We start from the raw sequence: 15848 nt of genomic DNA on the forward strand, positions 1-15848 counted from the left end.
CACATGGCTAACAAAAAGACATTTGAGTTACCAGAATTACAACCATCAGTTTCCTTTTTTTTTTCTTTTTTTTTCCTTTTTTTTTTCGCTAACAGATCACATATATACATAACCAGGGCCATTTTCTTTAGAAATTTAGAAATTAAAACTGCATTTATTTTCAACATAAACATCTCTACATATGAGCAACATGGTACAGGACAGTTAGATTATCACACATACAGTACTTTGGCAGCTCTGTAATGTGTTTTTTCCCCTAAGCTCCATAGTAGGCTTGATTTATAAAACATATTGCTAATATGCCCTGCATAAACACCAAGAATCAAATGTATCTTTCATCACCTAAATGGAAGAGGGAGTGTTGCTTTTATCTCACATTAGACAGCCTCATCATACATGCAGTTTTCTTCCATGGACGCTTCTACACATATCCTAGCTAACACTGTCTGCAAAAAATAATCTTTATTCAAAAAAGATTTGAATTTTCTTCTCAAATTAGAGAAGCTACAGATGATTACATGACTATCAGTAAATCACTACCATTTATTTCAAAATAATACTGAGTGTGTCAGACTTTCATCGAGGTTACTTGCTTATTACCATCTTACATACAAGCACATCAGTCACCTAATCAAGTAATCCCATTTTGATTTCATTTGTAAAATGAACTTACCTCTTTTGATACCTACTAATAATTCATCGTTTGTGGTTAAAAAATGTGAATTTCTTTGAATACCTCTACCATCAATTTCCACATGAAAACTAATCACTATATTAACCATTTCACTTACTCTCCCCAAATGAGTGATTTTGATTTCCCACCTTCCTGAAAACAACTGACCTATTAGTAGAATAATCTAAGTGAGGAAAATCTTCCCTCTAATATAACCACGCACTTTTAAGTAGCCACTTCAAAATTCTGAGGTAAAATGCATGAAATCTGGTTTCAAAATTTCAGACTTAAAGGAACAAAATCACATTATATATATTGCAATAAAAACCATCTAAAACCTATCTGTAGTGATCTGCAGCAAATTATTTCACTCACTCATCTGTGAAATTTTAGCAGCTATTACATATTTATTCTATTTGGTCCAAACAGCCCTATGTTTTTAAGAGTCACTCAAATAAGAATGCTGTGCCCAAAACCCCATCTGCTACCACTAACATCTCTTCACCCTTTTATTCACCCTCAAGCAGTTCTAAAAAACTTAAAATTTCTTGAGCTGTACAAAAACAGATCTTAATTTTATTTGCAGTATATCAACAATGGATAAGTTAAAAAGCAGGTGAAGATGTGTGACATACTTAAACTAAGTAACATGCACTTAATTTAATGAAGTCTCTCTTCCTCAGCCTTTAGTACCTATTTGCATTGAACTATGAACTCTGCAGCACATAAACAGACAGTGTATGGCACTTACAATCATGTCTGCAATATAAGCAACTATATCAAGATGTTGTGCAAATAAACAAACAACAAATTGTTTATCCATACAAAATTTAGAGACTGTTATCATTAAATGGGAAAATTACACAAACTAATTAAGCTGGACATTCACTAGTCTTGAAATGTCCTTTTTCATAAAGTTGTTTTACCTTCTTGCTTTGCTTAATTATGTCAGAAAATGAACTTCTCCAATTCTGCTTTCATTTCTTCACTGCAGTACTTTTGTGCCAGCAAACTTTGGTCATGCACCATTAAATTCCATCCTGGTGTGCCCCTTACACCTCCAAATTCTCCATCATGTTTCTCCCTTCTCCCTTCCACTGTGACTCAGTGTCACCAAGAAGGCCTTCCTCTAAGGCAGCGTCTTGTGTAACAGAGCTTCCACAGGGCAGAGACTTTTCTATCCAGGAGATACCGGGGCTGACCAGCCAAGCTTGCTGGGTCATGGTTTGTCATGTACCGGGTAAGCTCCCTGTGCACGCTAAGCGCCTTCTGCACAAAGATAAACCAGCTGCGTACACGTGAGCCACAGCAAGCAACCCCAGTTCAGTGGTCTGGGCAGGCAGCATGGATGAGGCAGAAACATGGCAGACAGACATTTTGGCTGCAGTAGTTTTAACCCTGTTTGATTGTTTAACCTGTGTTACAGTCTAATTTAAGCGTCATTGTTTATGCAATACTTTCAAATTAACAAAAACCCTACAGACAGGTAAACTGCTCTTTTTCTATAGGATAACTGGCTAGTATGTATTCCAGACTGAATTTAATGCAAACCTTCAAGAGTGTACTAATAATCGCATTTGGAGCCTCTAAATATTGTCTTACTCTGAGGTATATGTCTATAACTGTAGAAGCTTATGCTTCAAATCTAAAGTTGAAGAAAGGCTACTTGTATTTGCCAGGTCAAGCAAGCTAAAGAAAAATGGGAAGAGAGAACATGTTTTGTGTTCAAGTGTTACTGTTCAGCACAATCCTTCATGCAAGTAATGCAAAAAAGCTATATATTCAAGACTGTTTACATCTGAATAAAAGGGTAAATCCGCAAATACAGTATTGAAAATTATCTACAAAAACGTGTTTTTCCCAGTATTCACTGTTTGTATCAAGTCTTAAAGCAGAAAGCTGCAGGGCAATACCAAAGATAATGGAATAAAAGAGAAAGTGAAACTGAGACATTTTAAGAAATCCCCTCATAAAACAAATTCCTATTAACTGTAAACTTAACGGCAATTAAAATGACTAAAGCTATTAGGTGGCCTTATCAGCAAACACCTTCAATCAAAAGGCCATAAACAAGTATGCTTTACATATTACTTGATTTGTTTATTTTACACCATGGGGTGAAAGCAACACAATTTCTTTTAGTAAAGTATACACAAATAGCCTCACTCAGAATACACTTTTAATGCACATAAAAAAAGTATTCATCTTACAAATTGTTTTGCAATCCAAATATACAATAGCTTGGAAAACAATATTTTAGAAAACTAAAGCCAATGTAAAAAGACTGCTTAATACAACTAAATGATACAAGTTTTTGTATGGCTCTGTCTTTAGAGTTTTCTTACTGCATCATCAATATCAGAAATCTGTTCCTTCAGCTGGTTCCACTGTTCTGGATTTAAAGAAATACCTGAAAAGCATTAAAAATAAACACTTAAAACAAAATTAAAATTGAGGTGCAGGATCTTGTGCAATTATTATAAAGGCTGATTTCATACACAAAGCCTATGTTATTAATACTTGAGTTACTTTAACAACCATCTTAGTTACAAAGAGAAACTACGCACTTCCAACACTTCAAGGTTACCTCTAGACACACTTACATGGAAAACATGTATAACAAATAATTGTACGAGTACTAGGCTAAACACAAGAACTGAAATACAACTCTGGCCTTGACAGAAGGCAGTAGTACAAAAGCCCTGGGTGATAAGCAGGAAATCATTTGTACTCCTGTTGGTTCCTAAAAGCTGAACCTATGCAGACAGGCCTGCTATGCACTTTTCAAGTACAGTAATTCTGGGAGGGCTTTTTCCCTTTTTCTTTCTTAAAACACTGTAAATAACAGGTGGTGCAAGTGACCTTTTGGAGGGACTCTGTATCATCCCCTAGCACTCACAAACAAATACCAAAGTTACTTTTTACTTCAGGTTTTCCAGTTCCCAGTGACATTCAACCAAAAATCATTCAGTACCCCACAACCCATCATTTCAGTTCTAAATTGGATCTCATCTTCCTCTCAAGCTTCACTACAGGCCTATGTTTCATTTGTACTTTGGTCTACTCAGTCTTACCCTAAAATTTCTACACCCACTCTGTGGAAACTGCAGGCTCTCCATCCTCTCATACTTTCTCCTGTCAAGCTCTTCCACTAGTTATTCCCACTCTCCCCTCCCAGTGATAGTTTTCCTTCATTGCTTTCTCCCCTGAAGGTGGAGCAGGACCTGAAAACAGCTAAAACTTGGAATTCCTTTTTTGGAACCCATAGCCTTTCCTCTTCTTTACCATCACTATCTTATCAGAACACCACCACAATTTTAAGCAGCAAGTAGTGTACATGGAGCTTCTCTATGTCTTCCACCAGTCTTCGGAGGGCAGGTTTCATCTGAAAACAGGTCAGGTGTGCTAACAATTATTAGGGGATTAAATTCATGAAGATATCCCTCCACCACAGACCAGATGAACCAAACAAAATTCAACCTGCTGCTGAGACACTGACAGTAATTTAAATTGCTGGGTTTATTTTTGTTTTATTACAAAATTTTGACTGCTTATACTAGATTCAGGACAGCTAGATGAGCAGCTTATGAGTGCTCACATATCAGTTTATTTTTAATATTATCATAACAAAATTCACAATCTTTTGCTGCATTAACACTTCTATCTACATCATGTCATTTTTGTCACTTGACCCACCCATTAAATCCTGCTGTAGTTTCCCATTCAAAGTGCATATACTACTGAATTCTACCTTGAAACACAGAATGTAAAGTCCTTAGAAGTTAGAGTAACCTTTTCCATTAACTAGCAATAAATTTAAACCCAGCAATTTTCCTGTAGAGCACCTGCTCATCCAAACCTATTCTCAATGGTTATTTAAGAAATGTTGAAAATGCTTCTCAAACTTTGTAAATGACCGTTTACTGAGTTGCTCCTGAACACATTAAAGAATGCAACAAACCTTATGGTGATTGTATATTAAATTTCTTCAAATTTCAAACTTAGCAGCCTGCCAATACATGAGGTAAGAAGGACTTTTTGCAACAGCATGTACTGACAGGACCGGGAAAAATGGCTTCAAACTGGAAGTGCATAGATTTTGATTGGGTATTAGGAAGAAATTCTTTACTATGTGATGATGCACTGACACAGGTTGTCCAGAGAAACTGTGGATGTCCCATCTCTGGAAGTGCTAAATGCCAGGCTGGGTGAGGCCCTGAGCAACCTGGTCTAGTGCAAGGTGTCCCTGCCTACAGCAGGGAGTGGTGCTGAACGACGTGATCTTCAAGGTCCTTTCCAACCCAAACCACTCTGTGATTCTATGAATCCACAGATCAGAATGTTTCATGCTTACCTTTCACTGATGCTACATGAAAATGGATAAAAAGCAGGCTTTTCAAAGCAACATAAGATTAAGCACAACACCACTACTGCAATCCCCATCTTGAGATGTAGAAGTTCTGAAGATGGTTCACAGTAAAGCCCTGTCATGAAAAGCAACTGCGCAAGTGGCAATTAGAAGTACAGTGGCTGGTATTGTGCTACAAATAACAAACTTGGGACACTTGAGATATTTTCCTCTCTAGTAAAATATTTTTAACCATTTTTTTCATAATTAGCCACATTAAATGTTTAGGTTGTTTTAATCTAAAATTTTGTAAAACTGAAGTACATGGGTGGTTAAAAAAAAAAAACTTAAAATAATTAAAACCATTAAAAACAAAATTTTATAAAAACAATTAAATATTTTCAGTTAATTCTGAAATAAATCCAACCATAAGACGAAATTTGGTTCATTAAGTTAATCAACGGGGGGGGGGGGGGGGGGTGCAGGGTAGAATACAGCTATGGTATAAATATGCTTATAAGTCCCCCTACCAAATTTGCTTGTATCTGACACCTTGCTTTCCATAAATCATGGAGGATCTCTTTAGGAAAACAGACTCAGGCCAACTAACCCACTTAAGATTTTAACCATAACGTACAGATAAAATGAATCCTTCATAAAAATGTAAATTGTAAGAGAGTAGAAGTACTACTCAAAAAAGTATCATGCGGCAACAAAGGAGAAAAATATTATATAAGAAGTTCTACTGGAAAGTGCAGACCATATTTTAATACAAAGTAACATGAAGCAGAACAATACCTTTTCTGCCAGGCTTCATTTCACCTTCTTGATCCATCCAATATTCTCTAATATCAATTAAGACTTTCCCTTTAAAGTCCCGAACACTGACATACCTCATTTTGCCAATCTGTCAAAACACATATAAGGGTCCATTAGGTATTTTACATATTAGAGCATTCACTTTCCCCAGTAGCATTAGACTCTGACATGTGACGCTGCACACTGCAGCTTATTTTAGACACCACAGAAACAACGAGATTAAAAGCTTAATTCAAAAGTAGTCAGTAGGCTAATAAGTAATGACTTACAGTGGTTGAGCAGGCAATGCTCAATGCAAAAGTAGCTCTCCTAGAAGAGAAATACCTGTATTCTTTACGTGTTTGCTTCTAGCAAATCATAAATTTACTGTTTTTTGAAAAGAAAAAATTCCTTTCTTCTCAACAGTTCTAAACTAAGAAGGAAAAAGGGAGTGCTACTCCCAAATCTAAATTTTAGTCCATTCCAGAAGTACAGAAAGCAAATCAGATGTTCACGTGTGATACCTTCCCTTTTTCCTTTTTTCTTTTTTTAATACAGTAAATACAGATGGAAATGAGTTAGCCACCAACCGTCCCATGCCCACCTTCAAGTCCTCACAGGTACCTCACTATACCACCAGGTCTTCAACAAACAATAAAGTTCACCGGCATGTGGCAGAATATGAAATTTTGGAACTTGGATTTTGGAATTTTGTAATTTTCAAACCAGTGTCATAACTGAATTACATGCAGCTCTTTTTTGGGGGGGTGGAATGGGGAGAAGTTGGGGAAAAATCATACCACCAACTATGCAATACACTACAATTGGGGCTTATTCAGTATTGTTCCAAAAATTAAAAAGAAACTATATATCCTCATAAATTCCAAGTACAAGGTGAATTTGAGAACCAGAAACTAGATATTAAAACATAATCAAATAAAATTTCTTGCAATTCTACGAAATCCTTTGACTTCTGCATGTACCTTCTGGATACATTTTATATAACAAAAGAACAGATTCTGAAGAAAACAAATTTTAAATAAAATACTCCTTCTGGGTAAAACACTGCCTTATAATTTCAACTTCCTTTCTCTCTGCACGTTGCATTTTAATACATTTTCATACAATTTAAGGATGGGCCCTACACTTCTGACCCAAACCCACTACCATTAAGTTTGACCAGAAAGACTTAAGAACTCTCCAATCAGCTAGAATAATTCTCAGATGTTTAAGTCTTACTTCACAAAATAGATATAAACGTGAATACTTTATCTTTGCTTAAATAGACTTTTCTTCTGCAGATACTACAGGACATCTAAAATTGATTTTAGAACCATTAGGACATTTTAAATAACATGAGTCTGAAGCACTTTTCCTACTTCAAAGCATCCTTTAAAATTAATAAGACATTACTGCTCATAAGACAGTATTTTTAATTGATAAAATTACAATACAATTTAAAACTCAAAAATAAAAGTAGAATGTTACAGCAGCTTAGGCCTTTCAGATCAATCCTGGTACCCAAGTCCATCTGCACTCCTGGCAAAGAAGATCCTAAACAGCCTACACCGACATTTCTTGGTTTTACCCTTTAAGACCCCAGTAAGTTTTTAGGTCATCTCCAGGAACAGCTTCAACCAGTAGCACATTGCAGCACTATTTTTTCCATGGCTATTGAAGAATATTAGTACCTTGCAAATGATTCCAGATTTGTTGTAAGAAATAAAGGTTAACTCAGTATAGCAGATTACAGATGAAAATATAGCAAAAGGGTTTAGGATTTGTTTATCAAGGATAAGAAAGACTCTGTCTTAATTCAACTAAAGTAAGGTGAGAGGCAATAATGCAAAGTTCACATTCACTAGATCATTGAGTCTACCTTAGATAAAAGCATTTTTCTATGTAAATGCTGAAATTTAGATTTCACATCATATGTACATTTCAGATGAATGTTCCCATCAAATTTCAGATATTTAGTTGAACTCCATACAAAAGCTGCCACTACTATAATTTTTAAAAAGGCTTCTAAAGTACAGTTCCAACAAACATCTCCACTTAAAAACACAGACAAAATCTGGGTTTAACTAGGTAAGTAAATAGATGTTCCTTGATACTTAGCTACCTGTAATTCTGGTACAGGCTCATTTCTGAATAATTTTTATCATGCACCTGCTGCTAATGTAAGAGTAATTTCAGTGATTGAAGGTATTTTTGTATCTCTATAACCAGAGCAGTATTCCAAGAGTAGCTGTACTGTGAAGATTTATGTTTTCTTCACATTGTGTTTTCTTCACATTGGCTGACATGGGGCTGGGTTTTGCCTTTGTGCTGAACACAGAGATGTTTTAGTTACTGCTGAGCAGAGCTTACACAGAGCCAAGGCCTCTTCTGCTTCTCAGACTGCCACGCTGGCAGGGAAGCTGGCAGAGCTTGGGAGTGAAAGGAGACACAGCTGGGAGAGGTGACCCCAACAGACCAAAGGCACGTTCCAGACCATGTGACATCATGTTCAGGACATAAAGTGGAGGAAAGAAGGAGGAAAGGGGCATGTTTGTCTTCCCAAGTGACACTTAGATGTGATGGGAACTGCTCCCCTGGAGATAGCTGAACTCCTGCCTGCCCGTGGAAAGGGATGAAATAACTCCCTGTTTTGTTCTGCTTGAGTGCGTGGCTCCTGCTTTCCCTATGAAACTGTCTTTATCTCAACCCTCGAGTTTTCCAGCTTTTACCCTTCCCATTCTCTCCCAGTCCCACTGGTGGAGGCATGAGCGAGTGGCTGCCTGGGGTTAAACCAGTTACCATGATTTACAGCCCAAGTGCTTACTGGAGTTCAACCTTCACAGAGAAGTTCATACTTTTTGTTAAATAGTACAGATCCTTAGATTATACTACTCTATTGACTTACATAAATAAGTAAACATTAAAACCATTATGTCCAGTTTTCTGTTTCTTGGAATAAAAAGCACGGAACTGTATACCTGTTCCTTTCAGAGATACACAACTGACTTCCTTTGTGTTTCGGCAAGCACCTTCTTCATCTTCTTTCCTATTTCCAGTTTTTCTGGATTAAACTATACCCATAGCGCAAGCAAAAACCCCTCTCTCTTCCCTAGCCAATAACCATATATAATGAATATAAAACTCCTGTGAACAGTGACATCTGAAACAAAGCAAACTGTGAAATACATCAGTGATCATCCAAGTTTTATAATTAGTGTGCTAAACCAATGACAGTTTCAGAGCATAATGAATTTCTATGTTTACCTTTTTCCAGGAGCCTATAAGGACACTGGGAAATTACACTGGAAAACGTAAAGAACTTATTTCTCACAAGTCAAAACCCAAATATGGTGAAAACTCAAAAAACAACAAAAAAAGGAGTTTGGGAGGTGAACAGGACAACACAGAGACAACTTCTGAAGTAACAATTTCAGTTAAATGCATGATCATGCAGTATGGTTCTGCTCTGGGTAGTTATTAATGTATCCTGACAAACCTTATCCAAAACAGGCATGGGCAGATGATAGGATTAGTCAACCTAACCAAAGCACATGGTGTGAAGCACAGATTGGCCTGAAGCCAGAGAGAGGAATCTAATGCATCAAGGCTAAACCCTTCCACATTAACACAAATAATGCCTGTCCTTAGAGCCTCAAGTAATACATCACACATGGGAGTAGCATAAATTTCTGCAACCTAACAACACACAAATCCTTCATCAAGTTGTGGAGTATACTAACTTCTCTATAAAGCCTGTTAAGGCCAAGACATGCAAATACATAAAATACTCCTTGTCTCTTATACTGAACAAATTGTCTTCTACTTACATTAACACTGTCATAAGTAGTTGCAAAAAAACCATTACACCAACAATCTCAAACAAAAATATAAAATGTGTGTATTTATGAAAATTATGAAACTTATGAATACAGCAGTCACAATGAGTTCTATATTAAGGGAATCTGTATACTTCAAGAACACAGTCTGAGGGTGTAGAACAAGAAGACTCTTGGTTTCACATCATTTGCAGTCACTCCCACACACAATATGGGCACCACAGAACTTGTGACTATCCTATGAATGCTTTACAGCCTGATTTCCATCAGCTGAAGCCACTCTTGTAAAGCTATACTGCAGTCACTTCCACATCAGAGATCATTTTACCAACATGAGAGAGAAACTCTCCAGAAAGGCTTCTAGTATGACTAAGATGCCTTGAACAAACAAAACTATATCTAAAAAATTAATGAGCATGCCCTCCTGGGTAGGGGGGAAGAAGGGGGAGTATCCTCAGACTTACTGTAGTTTTATTTCTACACTTTAACATTTGTATCTTTGTTACTGATGCAGACTACAAAAACTGACAATGCTTCACCATGATGAGTAATGTAAAAAATATTTTATTGTTGATTACTTCAAACCAGTCTCTGCCTGGGAAACACGGATATTTTTAAGTCAAGGTGATATTCAAAGATCCGTATTCTACTCAACACCAGAAGAACCCTCCTCTTATCAGAGTAATATGAGTCCTCTACTATCTGTTTTCAGTAACTTTTTATTATCTTAGGTTGAAGAGGCTTCAAGAAACCAGAGCATCATACTTTTGCTTTTATTTGAAAGGGTCTGTGTGTTTTTGCATCAAGAAACACTAAAAATTTTAAAGTTTTCTCCAACACTGGAATTTCTGACTACAACCACAGCAACTGGAATTCCTGAACTTACTACAACCATAGCATTAAGTTTATAAATAGTTCTTTAGAGTTCTACCTGCAGTTCACCTCCTAAGTTGCAGAATTCACTACTTCCTTTTTCCTAGAGGGTTCAAAGCATGCCCAAGCAGAACTAAAAATACGATAGGCATCCTTCAATACCTAAGTCCAGACACAGCCTTCAAGTGAAGCTCATTCTCCTAAACGTAACTGAAAAGTAAGAATTCAGACATTAAAAATAACTGCCCTTTATCACAATATCAGTTATGCAGGTCTCTCTAGAATAAACTTTTCCTCCCCTGTATTACTTCACATGGCTACAGCCCAGAACCATTTCATTTACACTACTCTGCACTTCGGTTGTCTCATTAGGTGCCTTTCCCATACCCTTTGACAAACTTGAGAATCAGAGCCTCAAGAATTTAAGTTCTTTTCCAGCCACCTAGTCAGAGACCTTTAATAGATCTTTAACCACACCCCCAATAGCGAATTCTGAGCTGTGCATCAGCCCTCTAAGCATGCATTGCTATTGCCTTGGCTAACCCTGGGAACTGCAATACCCAAACTGAATTCACTGAATGAATCCCTCTACTGAAAAACAGACATTGATCCCATCTTAAAAACAAGGCAATACTACAAGTTACCATCCTTACGGATGTTCAGCGGTAAGACCCTACATCATAACATAAAGGAACAAACAAAACAAGATGCTGTCATAACACAGGAGGCCAAGCTGCCCTTGACCTAGTTAGACAGGAACTAGGAGTCCACACTTTAGTTTCCAAGAATATTTTTTTCAAGAGCCCTAATTAAAAAAACATTTCCATGTAGAGACAAACCTGATCTAATATTTAAAGTATACTAATGGTAAGTGCTGTATTTACTGACAAAATGACTACCCAGAGCTACCAGGAGCAAAGTCATGAGAATTAGATCAACGGATACAACTCGGATTCTTTTACTCTCTTAAAACCTAAGCATGCTTTTCTGAGCACCTCGGCTGACAGCCAGCATTGTAAGCCCCTGTGGCCAAGGATTCAGGAGGCCAAGCACTACACTGTCAAGAAATTCAGATCACCTCAAAATTTATACAGCATATGATACAACATGTTACCTTAACCAGGCTCTACGAGTTGTCAATATTACCTGAAACATATTCTCATCTCTGTTACTGCTTTGCTTAGAAGAAGCTGCACCTTTCGAACTTTCACCAGTCTTTTGTTTCTTCACAGGTTTTTCTGGAGTTACTTGCTTTTTCCGCTTTGCCTTGGAGCAGAACAAAAAAAAGAAATGCATGAACCACAGTCACTCTGTATGCTACAGATAAGTTTACACAGTATATCACAGCCTACTACCAAGCAATGCACTTTATCACCTCCACACTCTGAAGGCAGGAATCCAATACTGTATGTTTAGACTGGAATTTAAAAACTTCAAAATGAGCCTGATTCTGTTCTCAGTGAACTTAATACTTTCACTTTAAAGAAAATTTAATCAAATCTAAATACATTTCAAAAATCCTTCTCTTTCTGTGCAGTAACACTGTCAGTTCAGTAGTTTTATAAAAAATTAAAGTATGATGGAATAGGTACCCTCGTCCCCACTAAATAGAACAAAAAATACAGAACAGCTTGCAACACCTCCAAAAAAAAAAACCAACACACACAAAAAAAAACAAACAAAAAACCCCAAACAAACAAAAAAACCCCACACACCAAAACCACACCCCCCAAAAAAAACCAAACAAACAACCACAAATAACAACAACAAAGATGAGATAATGAATAAAGGATCCAGACTCTTGCTTTTTTTAAAGCATCTAATTGCTGCCCACAACATGATAAATTATGCAATTTAAAGCATTTAGACAGTATCACCTGTAAATCAGATTACGCAGAGAAGCTACAGTTACTATTTCTAATCATGTAAAAATAGGAGACCAAACCTCTTCATGTACTGTACTACATTAAAAGACCTGGTGTCTGTGTTAGCACCTAGCATTTCTTAAAAAAGATAAATTAACTATTTTTTTCTGATTTTGTTCAAAATGACTGGCACATCTGTATAAAACTTCTAACTTAAAAAATGATTTAAATTAGCTAGAAACGTTTAATTTATATATTTAAAACAGACATCTTAAAATTTATCATCTCCAAGACCCTCAGGTTGGCTCAGCTTTTAAATGAGAAACTAGCAGATGGTGTAACAGCAAATAAAAGAAAATGAAACAGAGAAAAAATCCCATGCAAACAAGATAAGCAAGTGACACAAGGAGCACAGGGCAAGTGCAGATTTTTGTTATGGAAAAGTAATCCAGATATTAAAATGGCAGTAGGTGTCTGTAGGCATCTTAAGACCAAATTCTTGCCACCAGGGCAGTTGATACAGAAGCCTTCTGAAGCCTGCCACAAAACAGCAAAGAATCACAGGGGATTTGCAATTATCATATGAAATGGCATGAAGAAAATAAAGTGCAACTAGAGAAAAATACTTTTCTTCAGGGCAAAAATTATGCAATCCACCCATACTTGGAAGGTGGGTTGTTTGGTTTTTGTTGTTAGAGTTGTTGAGGTGGGTGGGTGGAAGAGAAATTTTCTTAAAGTGTCTGACACATCATATGGAATGATATGCATGTTGTGACATAATGCTTACCTAATTCTTTAACCCCAGCCTGCAACAAAAGAGTTAATACAGTAATGAACTGTATATATTATTCACCTTTTTGTCAACTTCACTATCTGAATCACTGGCAGATGAGCTTGAAGATACAAGTTCCTTTGATTTAGGCATTCTGGGAAAAGAAAAATAGCATGAGAACACTATATAAGGAATGACATTCCATTTTGGCTTGAAAGCAATCTTCAAACCTGTTTGTACTGGCTCATCTTCTTCAAGCCTTCCTAAAGATTTTTCTGCCTTTTCATTTAAGCTTTACTACACACTGCAGATGAAGCATAAAGCACTATTCCCTCCTATACCTCCTCCTCTTTTTGCTGCAACTGCATTAAAACATATTTAGAGCACATTAAATGCAGTGGATTGGCTTCTGAACTGTCTACAGCGGAGTGATTTTTCACATATCCCTGGACATGGCCAAACCCACAATGTAAAATACACAATATAATACTGCTCTCCAGCTAAATCCCTTCTATTACTTACACAAATATGAATCATTAACATTCTAGCAATATCTATACTCTGACACGGGCATTTCACCCAGATGGATTTGCAAGCAGCATGCTGCACAATTGTCACACACGTGACACGCAAGCTCCTACCTATAATGTAACAGTCTGAAACACACCTCAGATACAGAGAGCTACAGCACTGTAATTAATATTTTCACTGCAACTTCAATACATCAGTCTGGAAGACTAATAATTCGCCAGACAAGCAGACATTCAGCATTCCTTGAATGCGTGCTGCCAGGTGTCCTTGCACGTCACCCTGGTATGCAAACATGTGGTTAGATATAGCGGTTACACAGCTTCCCTGCTGCTAGAAACTCTCTGTAACAAATACACAGCTCACTTTTTCTTTCAGAATAAAAGCAGGCATTCCTAAAAAACTGTGCAATACAAACCTCAGCTAGGAAGGGCCAAGATAATATTACAGAGCATCTCAGGAAAGAAAAAAGGCGTAACAGCGTTCTTAAACGGGAAAGTGAAAAAACACCACATATGCAAATTAAAAAAAAAAAAAAAAAAAAAAAAAAAAACCACAAAACCAGAGTCCAAATAATGATAATGGATCAACGTGGTTCTAAAGTAGGGCAAAACCTGTGATAATAGGTTGTAGCACAAGGACGGAAGCTGCAGTACCGCACAGGATACAGGGTGTGAAGAAGCACACACAAGCCACGCTCTAGGACGGAGGTAGAGAAAGGCTGGAATGGGACAATGTGAAAATAAGCAAATGAATGACTGCGCGATCCAAACGATATTTCAAGGGATGACCCCGGGGTCCGCATGGGAAGGAGAAAGGAACAATATGGAGGAAGGAGTGGGCGGAAACTGGAGGGAAAAGGACTGTGGGGTGGTGGTGGTGGGTGCCCCCCGGGAGGGGCTGACCATGAGGAGACACCGCAGCGCCAGCGAGCGGGACGGGATAAACCGTGCCAAGGGAGAGCGAGGAAAGGTAAGGAAAGGAAGACGCGGCGAGAACTCCAGGTAGGCGGATCCCAGCCGCCATTTTACTCCCCCATGCCTCTTTTCCACGGGTCGGGTCGCCCCCCCGAGATAAAGTGTAGAGACCCGAACAAGGATGGGGGCGAGGGGGTGGGCGGGCGAGAACGCCCAAGTTTTCCCGGGGCAGGGCGGCAGCGAAACGACTGCGGGTTACTCGTGGCAGAGCGGAGGAAAAGGACAGCACAGAAACCAGGGGGCCAGGGGTCGCCGGCGGGCTGGGTCTGCTCCTGGCGCGGGGGGAGCGCGGCCGGGCGCCATCTTCTCCTTCTGTCAGACTCTGTGCCCCCCAACATGGCAGCTCCCCCTCGGCAGCGGCGGCTCCGTCTTCCCGCTCCACAGTGGGGTATCCCTCCCACTGGGTACCATGGGCAGTCGAGGAACAAGGGGAAGCCTCGCCTCGCCTCGGCGCCACCCGGCCGCGGCTGCCGGATCGGGCCGGGAAGGTGGTGGCGGGGGCCATGGGAAGGGGCGCGCGGGAGAAAATGGCGGCGTGACGGGGGCGCGCGAGGAGACCCAACACTCACGTCCTGCTCCACGCGTGGCTTCTCTGCAGCGCGACACAGGCGGAACTGACGCGGCGCGGAACGCCCGCCCCGGGCCGCTCACGTGGGGCGGCGGGGGGCGGCTTTAAAGGGGACGCGGCCCTTTGTCCCTGTCGTCGCTCGTTCCCGCCTCCCCAGAGGGGAGGTGGGGGGGGGGGAATCATTGTGCTGGAAGGGAGATTTTTACACGATCACAGAAAATCACAGATTGGCAGAGATTCACAAAGGCCATCGACTCGAACTCCTCGTGCTGCACAGGATACCTCAAGAGCCACACCCTGTGCTTGAGAGCGTTGTCCGAAGACTTGGTGCTTGTGACCACCTCCCTGACGAGATTGTTTTCGTGCCTGACCACCTTCTGAGTGAAAAACCTTTTTCTGGTATCCAACCTAAGCCTCCCCTGACGCGCTATGGAAATCCTGTCGCTGGCCACGAGTGTAAAGAGATCGGTACCTGCCCCTCCACTTCCTCTCCTGTGGGAGCTGTAGAATACGATGGACATTAGGAAGAATTTCTTCACAGAAAGGATTAGACGTTGGAATGGGCTGCCCAGGGGGTTGGTAGGATCTCTGTCCCTGGAGATGTTCGAGG

General features: G+C 39.2%; 1 protein-coding gene across 2 annotated transcripts; it reads right to left on the minus strand.

Annotated features, from left to right (window-relative positions):
* Positions 1 to 2752: 2752 nt before the first annotated feature.
* SUB1 (SUB1 regulator of transcription) lies at positions 2753 to 15321 on the minus strand. 2 transcript variants are annotated; one of them, XM_040090936.2, is made up of 6 exons: positions 15240 to 15289; positions 14308 to 14414; positions 13247 to 13319; positions 11675 to 11794; positions 5820 to 5928; positions 2753 to 3083 (listed from the first exon to the last, which is right to left on the minus strand). In XM_040090936.2, exons 3-6 carry the CDS (start codon positions 13316 to 13318, stop codon positions 3004 to 3006), a joined length of 381 nt encoding a protein of 126 aa, XP_039946870.1. In that variant the 5' UTR covers position 13319; positions 14308 to 14414; positions 15240 to 15289; the 3' UTR covers positions 2753 to 3003. The 2 variants fall into 2 exon arrangements, with proteins under 2 accessions (XP_039946870.1, XP_039946869.1); XM_040090935.2 differs by lacking the exon at positions 14308 to 14414 and having other exon boundaries at positions 15240 to 15321.
* Between the last annotated feature and the right edge of the window lie 527 nt (positions 15322 to 15848).

Source organism: Hirundo rustica, chromosome Z (assembly GCF_015227805.2).
Source record: "Hirundo rustica isolate bHirRus1 chromosome Z, bHirRus1.pri.v3, whole genome shotgun sequence".
In the NCBI taxonomy this organism is placed as follows: domain Eukaryota; kingdom Metazoa; phylum Chordata; class Aves; order Passeriformes; family Hirundinidae; genus Hirundo; species Hirundo rustica.